Source organism: Nicotiana attenuata, unplaced genomic scaffold (assembly GCF_001879085.1).
Source record: "Nicotiana attenuata strain UT unplaced genomic scaffold, NIATTr2, whole genome shotgun sequence".
In the NCBI taxonomy this organism is placed as follows: Eukaryota; Viridiplantae; Streptophyta; class Magnoliopsida; order Solanales; family Solanaceae; genus Nicotiana; species Nicotiana attenuata.
Genome location: NW_017672041.1, coordinates 133,022 through 143,900, shown reverse-complemented (window position 1 = coordinate 143,900; position 10,879 = coordinate 133,022). Strand labels below are relative to the sequence as shown.

At 35.2% G+C, this 10,879-nt stretch overlaps 1 protein-coding gene and 1 non-coding gene across 2 annotated transcripts; one reads left to right on the top strand and one right to left on the bottom strand.

Annotated features, from left to right (window-relative positions):
• Positions 1-4,849: 4,849 nt before the first annotated feature.
• On the top strand, positions 4,850-4,931 carry TRNAS-AGA. Its single transcript has one exon. It is a non-coding gene; the product is annotated as a tRNA-Ser (tRNA).
• A 529-nt stretch (positions 4,932-5,460) lies between these two features.
• Positions 5,461-10,599, bottom strand: LOC109211485 (histone-lysine N-methyltransferase family member SUVH9-like). Its single transcript, XM_019375028.1, has 3 exons — positions 10,110-10,599; positions 7,046-8,722; positions 5,461-6,212 (listed from the first exon to the last, which is right to left on the bottom strand). The coding sequence occupies exons 1-2, from the start codon at positions 10,458-10,460 to the stop codon at positions 7,115-7,117; spliced, it is 1,959 nt and encodes a 652-aa protein (XP_019230573.1). The 5' UTR covers positions 10,461-10,599; the 3' UTR covers positions 5,461-6,212; positions 7,046-7,114.
• Between the last annotated feature and the right edge of the window lie 280 nt (positions 10,600-10,879).

Sequence of the window (10,879 nt, the reverse complement as noted above, 5' to 3'; positions counted from 1 at the left end):
AACCAAGAGAGAGATCAAAAGTTGGACTTCTTGATGTTCTCCTTCGCGATAGCTGCAATTGCATGTATGCATGGTAATTCATCAAATTAAAACTGAAAACAATCACATGTTCTTTTGTTTAAGTCGACCAAGAAAGTTATTCTTTCTTCTTCAACTCTAGAACGCCATGAATCAACAGGGAAGACCTTCAATGTTGAAAAATTATAAGTGAGTACATTATGTTAAATAAAGTTAAAACTAGTATAAACATAGAACATAATACTTACATTCAAGTAAATGCTAAATCTATTCTTTTCTTCAATTCCTCTCTCTATCCAACAAGAAACATCATAAAATATGTCTTTCTGCTTTATTTCTTCTTTCATAAACAACGTTGTAGCTTCACTTGAATGAAATCCATCATTCTTAGTATAGGCATCTCCCTTGCTTCTAATAGGACAGAATTCATCGACTCAACTATGTTGTTGTGAGCATGTCATATCTTCGTCGTGGACTACAAGAACGTGCCCATCTTTCCGGTGGTTCTTCCATCAAGTAGTCATAAGTCTTTTATCTACATTTGCTATATCTACATGTATAGGTCAAATTCTTGCGCCTGTATAGTCCTGCAGCACTTTGGAAAAGTTATTGACCTCACTTTCACCTTCCTATCGCTTTAGGTTCTGCTCCAAATATAGATGCAAATCCCATGATGGCTTTCAAGGATATACCTTTGCAATGCCATTTGCAATAGCTTGATGCCTGTCTGATAAAAAAATTAAATTCTCACGGCTCCCAATTGCATTGCGAAGCTGACTAAAGTACCACTCATAGGAATTGTTATTTTCCAGATTCTGCTATTCCATAAGGCTAATGGGAAAATTTGGTTATTTGCATCCTTTGAAACTGAAATCATTAAAACACCAGATATTTTGACTTTCAAACAAGTTGCATCAACAGCAATCACTGTCTACAATGATTCCAACCAGCTATTGATGAATCCATATGCATAAAACAATAAAGAAACCTGAAAACCAATATAAAACAAGGTTAAAATACCTGAAGTTTAGGACAGTCAGTCCTTAACTTACATTTCCAATTATAAAGTTTAAGGACATGCTGTCCTTAATTTGATTTCGAAGTTCAAAACTTAAGGACTGGCAGTCCTTAACTTTGAATTACAAGTTTCAAAACTTAAGGACAGGCAGTCCTCAACTTCTGGTTAACAACTCAAAAGTTAACAAGGTTAAAGACAGTATGTCCTAAATTGTTTACCTGTTGTTGTGTCTATCTTTATGTTAGTATAGTTCCCGGGTTTTTTGCTTGTCATCATATACAAGTATGAAGACAATAATTCATGAATTCTCTTCGGGACTTCCTCTTATTAAGCGCGAAAAGCATGTTGAATAGCACTTCACGCCTTGTGATATCCAATGTCTAGTCCATGCAATTTTTGCATCTCTGCCATGACAAAAGCTGGTGTAACTTCAAATCTTGGGTCTCGAAGATTGTCGATAATGTAACTACTAATCAACTTTGAAGTAGCATGCTTTTGATCTGCTTTATAGTGTTACCAGAGCAGTCATGCTTTTTCTCAAATCTTTACTATCTTGCAACAGTGTTGAATTTTAATTCTGAAAGCAGCCACACCAACAACACCTATCATCAATTGCATGTCAACGAATATCTTGTTAAGCTTGATCCTAACAACCTTGAATTCAAAATGGTCCTTTGATTGCTATATTGGGAAAAACAGTTAATTATACTCTTTCTTCTGTCAAATACTGATCCGACTTTTATTTCATCCACGAAGCATTTTCTCTAAATATCGTAGTTGGGGAATTCTTTTGTTTCAAATTTGATTCTTCGTCTAGTATTTGAGTACAGATTTTTTCAGCAACTTCTTCGATTACCGGTGCACTCCTAAGACTTGAATACCCAAAGCTTGTTTTGTCGTTGTCAATCTCTATATGCTTTGTCCATCTACTTGAATAGAATCAAATGTTTGAAACACCTCTTCATTTAATGGTTGAGCTTCAACCATATCTATTTTCATTATCTGTTGGCATTTGTCTTGATTGTCATGTTGAGTTTCTGTGTTGACATGTTCATTGCTTGTTGATGCAAAAACTCTTTCCGAAATATCAACTATGAAACGACAGCCCTTGAAGAGTGAATGAGTTTTTAGCAACTCTATACATGTGTGATGATCTAAATCTTTGGATACAAGCATTCCTTTGCTTGTTCCAAGGTTGATATCAAACCATATCACTGCTTCAAACTTTTCTCTATCCAATTCAATAAGCTCAAAGATCTGTTTAATGAAATCTTCAAATCGAATTGACTCAGGTACTAGAAAAAGCTTTGTTTGATGATCAAGATATTTATAGTCTTCAGTCCATCTACCATTAAAAGCAACTATAATGCATATTGTTTCCATCCTGCAAGTCAAGAGAATGGGAAACTGAGGACATACATTATAAAGCAATCATTGTACAATTAAGAACAGGTGTATTGTAAGTGCAAGACCAAGGTAAGGACTAAGTGTCCTTAACATTTTAACTTGGAATTAAATGTTAAGGACTGCATGTCCTTAACATTTGAACTTGGAATTAAAACTTAAGGACTGTCTGTCCTTAACATTTGAACATGGAATTAAAAGTTAAGGACTGCCAGTCCTTAACATTTGAACTTGGAATTAAAAGTTAAGGACTGCCTGTCCTTAACTTTTGAACCAGACATTAAAACTTAAGGACTGCTAGTCCTTAACATTTGAACATGGAATTAAAACTTAAGGACTGTCAGTCCTTAACTTTTACCAGAAATTAAAACTTAAGGACTGCCTGTCCTTAACATTTAAACTTGGAATTAAAAGGTAAGGATTGCATGTCCTAAACTTTTTAACCTACAAGTCAAAACTTAAGGACTGCCTGTCCTTAACATTTAAACTTGGAATTAAAAGTTAAGGACTGTCTGTCCTAAACTTTTTAACCTGCAAGTCAAAACTTAAGGACTCATGTCCTTAACTTTTCAATCTGTAATTCAAACTTAAGGACTTCCTGTCCTTAACTTTTTCAATTTGAAACTCAAACTTCAGGACTTAGTATACAGAAGAACAACAACAAAGTGAAGGACATTGTGTCCTTAAGTTTTTCAATTTAATTTGCAAAATGAGGACAGTGGAATCAAAGTTAAGGACATTGTGTCCTTAATTTTTGAGTTCAATTTCCAAAATGAAGACACTATGTCCTTAATATTATGTGCTCAACTTTTATAGAATTATCATAGGAGGCGATGTCCTTAACTTTATCAATCCAGAAATTCAAAAAAAAAATCAAATTCTTATCTACTATATAATCAAATCAATACAAATCGGAAAAAGTATAACTATATCGAAATAAAAATCGATAGAAACACATGAAAGTATAACTTATTGTTTATCTATGTCGATTTTTTGGATGAGAATGTTGAATTTTTGAAATTGGAAGAGAATTGCGATCACAGTGTCGATCGCCACTTCTGTTGCTGCTGCTGCTTCTGGTTCTGTGGGATTAAAAGCGTAGGTATAACTTATACCAGAAGGGTATTTTCATCCAGTCAAGTATAAGTCTATTAAAGCAGTGGCTAAAGCCTAAATACATTGAAAACACTAGCTTTAAAATAAAAGCAGCTGCTTTTAGTGGCTATTTGTGCACTTCGCCCTTTAATGTCACGGTGAGATTCACTAAATATTTACCCGGCCTATGATTCAATTGGCTCAAACAATACTGACCAAAATCAATTCAACATGACCCACACGAAATGATTTCAGTAATTAATTACAAAAACACCGAGTTCAAACATCAACTTTTCTTAGCATTAAAAATCCATTTAAGCTCTAAAATGACGAACAGAACAAAATATAAAGCAAATTGCAAATTCACATGAAATTCTATCATAAGAGTGCATTCAGGGAAGACAACACAAATTCACTCACACAATAACAAATAATGAACAGATTTGAAGCATAAGATTTAGAAACGGACCTCAATTGATATTTGTTAAACACAAAACCCAACAGGATGGACGATCTTAGACCGGATCCTTGCACGGCACTTAAATCGGAACTAACGAACGGCAACCTCGGCTGGGCAGCAATCAAACTCCAAAATTGAGACCGCAAACAGCAGACCAATTAACCTGGAATTTTAACTAAACTCCATGATTGAAAACCACAAACGAAAACTGAAATATTTTTTGTGCATTTTCGAGTTTGAAGTCAAATTGAAATTTGTTCTTTCTTTCCAGTAGTGTCCAGTAATTTTAAAGCTGGATAGAACGGGGAGCTGCTTTGTGTTGGGGAAGTTCTTCGTTTAAAATAGTATTTTTCTTCTTTGTCCACTGGGCTTTGGTTCAGTAGTAAGAGCGCAATGCGTGATGTTAGTCGTTGAGTCTTACTGCAACAAAACTTTGGTATTTAAGTAAAGAAAGGTAGAGGAGCGGGCCATTTTCCACCGCGTTTTAAACCGTGCATTAGCTGACCTTGGGGTTTTCTCGATTGTAAAAAAAAAGTAAGTAGGTTTTTCTTCTTTTACGTGTTTCTAATCATCTTTGCCATTTTTTGTGACAGATTAACACTCATGCAATTCAACCTTTAATAAAGAGGGATTAGTGAGGTGTAAAAAGGGGTGTGACAGCAATAACAACTCCGAGATACGAGATTCTATGAATGTTAATAATGCAAAGACTGGGACTGCAAATCAGCAATACATATTTTGAGAATGCAACAACTTGAAATTATATACTCGCAGAGACTTTGAAGTACAGAAAGTTTAACGTTAAGCTAAACTTAGCAATCAAATAAATAAATAGGTAACCACTATACCACTAAGTGGTCGTGCCGGAGTGGTTATCGGGCATGACTAGAAATCATGTGGGCTTTGCCCGCGCAGGTTCGAATCCTGCCGACCACGTTTTTTGCTGCTTTATATATTTTCACTTGCTATTTTGATTACATTTTACCAATGCTATTGGGGAAGTTTTAATTGGTACTATTTCAAAAACTTTTGGTTAATAGATTTTCCACATATTTTAGCACATAATTTATGCTACATCTAAGTATATTAACAGAACTTTGTAAGCTTATTAGGGAGTTAACAATTTTTTGAATATTTGGTTAATGATCTTATGCCATTCGGACTGTTTCTTTAAAAGAGTGTGTTCAACAAATAAAAGTGGAAAGATATGATATAGGATTGTTTGGACTAGTAGTTGGCTTTGCCGGACAATTTAAAACTTGTTTTCTTTCTGTGTTTTTGTGTCAGAAAATCAAATAGTATTGTTATTTAGATTGGTGAAATAATGATGGCATATTTTCACCATTTTGTTAATATTTTACTTAAGACAAGTTATCCAACAGAAACAAATATACAGAAATAAAAAGAGTAAACGTCATTCCAATTATTAACATGTTTCTCATAACTAAATATGATATCCAATGCATTAGATAAGAATATGTTTCTTGTATAATCAAAAATTTGAAAATTACACCATCTTGGTAGTAAGTTTGTTCAGTGTACTTCCAATCTGGTAAACAATGAAAATGAAACTCTGGTATCAAGTACTCATCCTTTGTTACCTCTTACAATTGTAATAATCAGAAGGGAAAAACTGAATATGAAATCCTCAAATTTGGTTTCTCTTCAATCTTTGCAAACCCATGCACTCCAATTTGACACCATCTAGTTCTACTTCCTCTATTATCTAGAAGAAGAAAAGGCATTTGATCTGGATTACAACTATCCATGGCACAGGATTGATACAAATTTCTTTACATACTCATATGAAGTTCGGTCTTCATATCTACAAGCTACTACCTTTTCTTGAATGAAAGACAAACAAGAAGTAGCTAATACTAACACAAAAATTCTTACAATCGCGAACAATATTACTCCCACCCCACTTTTGGGATTTTACTGGGTTTTTTGTTTTTGTTGTAGTTGTTGTCCCAGGTTAGTTTTACTAATGAGATACATTGGTGAAAGGGGTTCCTACTCCTGCAAGAAGCTTTCTTCTATCATCTCAGCTAGTCATTAACCACACCTTGATATCTACAAGATAGGGTCTGCGAACTGATGCCAAAACAAAACCATGAGCTACATGTTCTTCGTTTAAGTGGACTACTACTAGATTCTATCATCAAGACTGCAAGTATTGTAGAGCAAAGGGAAACAGGGAAACAGTTGGCCCTTCATCTGCACGAGAAACAATCTATTATCAGCAGACATTTAAGCAACAGGCTGTTATAAGTGACAACCACAACCCAACAGCTTCCTGCAGAATCGCATGCTAGGTGTTCTCCAACAAAATAATCGTATCATTGACGATACTGCTGTCAAAAACCAGGATTTTAGAACTTGTAATAGAGGCTAAACAAGATCCTATGAAGTTCACTTTACTCCAATAAAATATAATTATTAAAATTCCTCGCACCATATTTGCAAGAGGATAAAATCCACAAAGAAGAGAACAAGGTATAGGACAAGTGGCATTAAACAAGATTCGTATCATCAGGAAAGCATACATTAGCCAGGTGAGTATACAGTTATCAAAAAAGGTGACCCGCTTTTTGACTTACAATATAAACCACATAAAGGGCTTCAGAGACGGGTCTCAGTCAGTTTAAGGTGCTTCAACTGAAACACTGGAGCAGTCTTCAGATGAGAACATAAATAGTCTTCAAAGCATGCAAGTACTCCTCAATGTGTGGCAGATAATGCTTTAGTTGCTAAAGCAGAAATAAACTAATAAAAGATGGCATTGGCCACAATCTTCTTTTGTCCAGTTGGTGCAGTTAGTATTTCAAAAGTTCAACTTTTTTACTGTATTTAATTCTTCAAGAATAGATTGGAAGATTCTTAGACATAGAAAGCAAAGAGTACAATGTACTTCTTAGACCACAGGCAGCTTCAGTAAGATGTGACCAATTTACAGAATCTAATAGCAAATTTAGCAATTCAGGAAAATATTATGATGACTTCCATAAATTTAAATTCTCAGGATTTATTGACTGTTAATGTTTGCTTACCTCAGTATGTGTCAAAAATGTCTATGCTGTATCCCATTCAAAACTGCATCAAATTCTATGAGGTAGTGACTAATTGCAGATGGCAAGCTTCCCTGTCAAATCATCAGCCACTCCATAATCAATGCTGAGCTCCCTTAGAGGAGGGATATTCTCCATTGCAAAGAGCATAAGGTGAGGGAAAGATACACTATTATGATCATACAGCACAGGTTGCACTAGAACATTGGGACTTGAACTGTGACTCATGTAACAGGCTAAATTCCTCATTTTAGATACATCCATTGCAAAATCCAAAGGAGGAATGGAGGGATATGCCGGTCGGACATAATTAGAATCTATTTGAGACAAATCTCCACGTTCTGCCCATTTCTCGGCAAATCGACTTGGATAGATTAAACTATCACCATTCATTGTAAAAATTTGAGCTTGCTCTTGTGTGAGTACAACACCAGTATATTCACAAATAAAAGACCCTGCTTGGATGAGGTCCAACGACCTAACCCCCCAACCAGTCTCTCTAGACCGAAACACTTCAAACCTGTTCCTCACACCTTTCTGACTAACTCGATTCCGACAAGTTGAAGGACATGGACAATGTGGTCCACATTCAAAAACAACCGGCTTTCCTCTCAACAAGATCCCATTTATATCATATGCAAAGTGTCCACCATTTTTCATCATGCAAAAGCAGTTATTCCCACACCCGTCTGTGCACTCACAACCTGAACCATTTCCAACATGCTGATAGACATATGGAGGAAATACAGTCTTCAACAGATAATCATAACAAACTGGATCACATTCATTATCAATATCATTGAACAAAAATACGGGCACATTTTCCTTTTTCCTTGATATATCAAGAGTAATGTATCCCATGGGCCTTACCTCCAGCGGTCTGATCCTAAGACTCTCTGCAAATCTTAGAACAGCACTTCCCATATCTGGTTGATTCTCAATCCTAACAAGCTTATACTTGAACACTCCAAATCCAGACTTACCCACATCAAACCAGGATTCCAAGATTCTATACAATCCATCATACACATACACTTTACCACTAGAACTACCTGCATATTTAAAACCACGAATTACCCTCACCTCAATTCCATAGTGCATGCTCCTCTCCAATGCCAAATTCCCACCTTCCAATTTTTGATGCACAACTTGCCGCGAGTTCTTATCCTGTCCACCTTGCCCTGTATATATAATCACATCCCCTGCATCTTCATCATCCTCGTAACCCCCCGAAGCAATTACACTTGTGGCAATTGGCTCCCCATTTGAGCTCTGGTTAGCAGGAAGATAATCAATCCCAGCTTGAGGCGTCCCATGTAATCCTACCACACAAAGCTCCATTCGATATAAGAACAAGTCACCGACAACAATTCCAGGGATTGCACCAACAGTGCGCTTATCCCGACTCAGCCAAAGTCCATGCTCTCTCATAATTTGTGATGCCTTCAAGTCCCCTCTTGATCTGGTCTGTCTAGGACCCAAATGTTGGTTGTTTTCATCCTCTAAAATTGCAAGAACTCGTAGAGAATCATAAAGCATTCGTGTTTTGCGAACCAGATCCCGAAAATATCGTTGATCCTCCGGCTTAAGATCTGTCACTCTGACCAACTCCGATGAGCGCTTCTCATATTTCCTTCTTGCAACGACGATATCAGAAACCTGAGAATAAGCGTGTCAAATGGACGGGGGTTAAATCAAAGTTGACGGGTTAAAATGGGTTGATCCACGCCACCCAAAACATAGCTTGGGGCAAGATGCATTAGATCAATTTTGGCTAAACAATTGATCCACCTCACCAAACTATGATGAGCGTTTCTCATAAATGATTTTGCAAGAACTCAACTCAAAATCATTGCTTTTCAACTAATAATTTATATCTTTTGAAAAAAAAAAATCGCTTTACTTCATTTATTTTTATTTTATATGTACCAAAAGTGTCTGGCCAACTTGAACACACCTCGACTATTCCACAGAATACCTACATCGTCCCACCAACATAGAAACTGAATAACTCTAAGCTTAAATGAGAAGAAATCACTTAACTTCTCCTGATGGCACCCGAACCTTGTCCTCATCATTTTAATTCCAATTTCATTGACCGCTAAGTCGCACCATTGGGTGCCAACCAAGAAAGAAAAACATTGCCTTTCAATGATCTATTTAATCAGCAAACCTAATTAGAAACAACTTTTTTTAAATAGAGAGAAAGTAGATGAACAACAACTGAACTAACAAACAAATTCCTTTTTATTTTTCAACGAACTTTTAGGTAAGTTAATTTATATTGACCCAAACTCTTTCATGAGTTAATTTATATTAGGAGTTTAAGTTATAAGCACCGATAGTGTAAAAGTATGCACACAATCAGGTTAATAAAAACGTAATTGTTGGTAACTTTATTTAATAGGTAACCCAAAATAAATGATAAGTAACTTGTTGTAACAAGTACATGGATGGTGTGAAAAAAGCATTACACTATTAGTGTACATAACTTAAATCCCTTAGATTGTGCCCAAATATCTTTTAATTTTTTTTTTTTTTTGACCCAAACTTTTTCATGAGTTAATTTAGATTAGAGATTAAGTTATGTGCACTATCGATGTAGAAATTATTTACACAGTCATGTCAATTAAAAGAGAATTGCAAGTAACTTTATTTAATTGCACCGATTGATATCTTAAAATAAATAACAGTAGTAGGTAACCTGCTACAACAGTTAAATTACCTTGATGGTGTAAACAATGTATTACACTTTTAGTGTATATAACTTTAATCCTTAAGATTATTGCCCCCCCCCCCCCCACCTATTGGCAACCCAATACACGTATTTTATTTTATTTTTGGAAAATGACCCGCTATCAAAGTAATAGCCGGAAATATATATATATATATATATATATATATATACAAAAAAAATTATACAAATTTTACATACTTTTTGGCTACCGAACGTAAATAATTTTTAGCACGGGCTAAAAGTAAAAAAAGCCCTATTTTTTTTCATACGAACAAAGACACCTAAATGGGATAAATTTGAAAACCCAACCTGGGAATCATTGCTGACGGGAACAATTGCTCGACAATCCGGGTCCGGGTTCGGGTCCGGGTCCTGCAAAACTTCAACATCTCCATTACGCTGTGCAAAAGCAGCTCGAAACAGCTCAGATATTCGATTATATTCCGAGTACACACCCGCCTCACCACACCCACGTGCATTTTGTGAACTAGTAGCCTTAAGCTGTGGATTAATGTTGTTGAAATTTGGACTAGGGTTTGTAAATTGAGGGGTGAATTCATCAGGCGGTTCAGCTTTTGGCTCAATTTTAGGGAAAATCTTGGAAGTTGTAGTGATTTCAGGTTGAAAATTGAGGTCTTGAAATGGGACAATTGAACCCATTTCTATAGAGGGAAAGAAAAACAAAACAAATTTTGGAGAAGAAATTTTACACAAAAATTCAGTAGTTTAGGGTTTTGAAGAAGAAAGTGCTGACCATGGAAATGATAAAAGGACAGAGAATTTGTTGTCTTAAAGACGAGAAAATATAATCTATAGAAAATGAAAGAATCTTTATTGTGTTTTGTACTTGTATCATTTTAAATTTTAAATGACGTTTTAATTTTCCAAATTTAATGAAAAATAGGTGTCTTTTTAAGAAAATAAAAAAGACATTAATTTCTTATTCAAATATACTCTTGCTCTAATAAATAATTTAAAATCTTCGGATAGATATAAAAGATAACTTAATCAGATAATATTTTTAATTAATGTAATTAAATAATTTTCTTAATATGTGAGTTAGATCTTAAACGACATTT

Coding starts and splice junctions, on each gene's coding strand:
- LOC109211485 (XM_019375028.1), bottom strand. CDS start 10,460: ATGGGTTCAATTGTCCCATTTCAAGACCTCAATTTTCAACCTGAAATC. Junction 8,723..10,109: donor CCGTCAGCAATGATTCCCAG/GTTGGGTTTTCA, acceptor GCTTATTCTCAG/GTTTCTGATATCGTCGTTGC.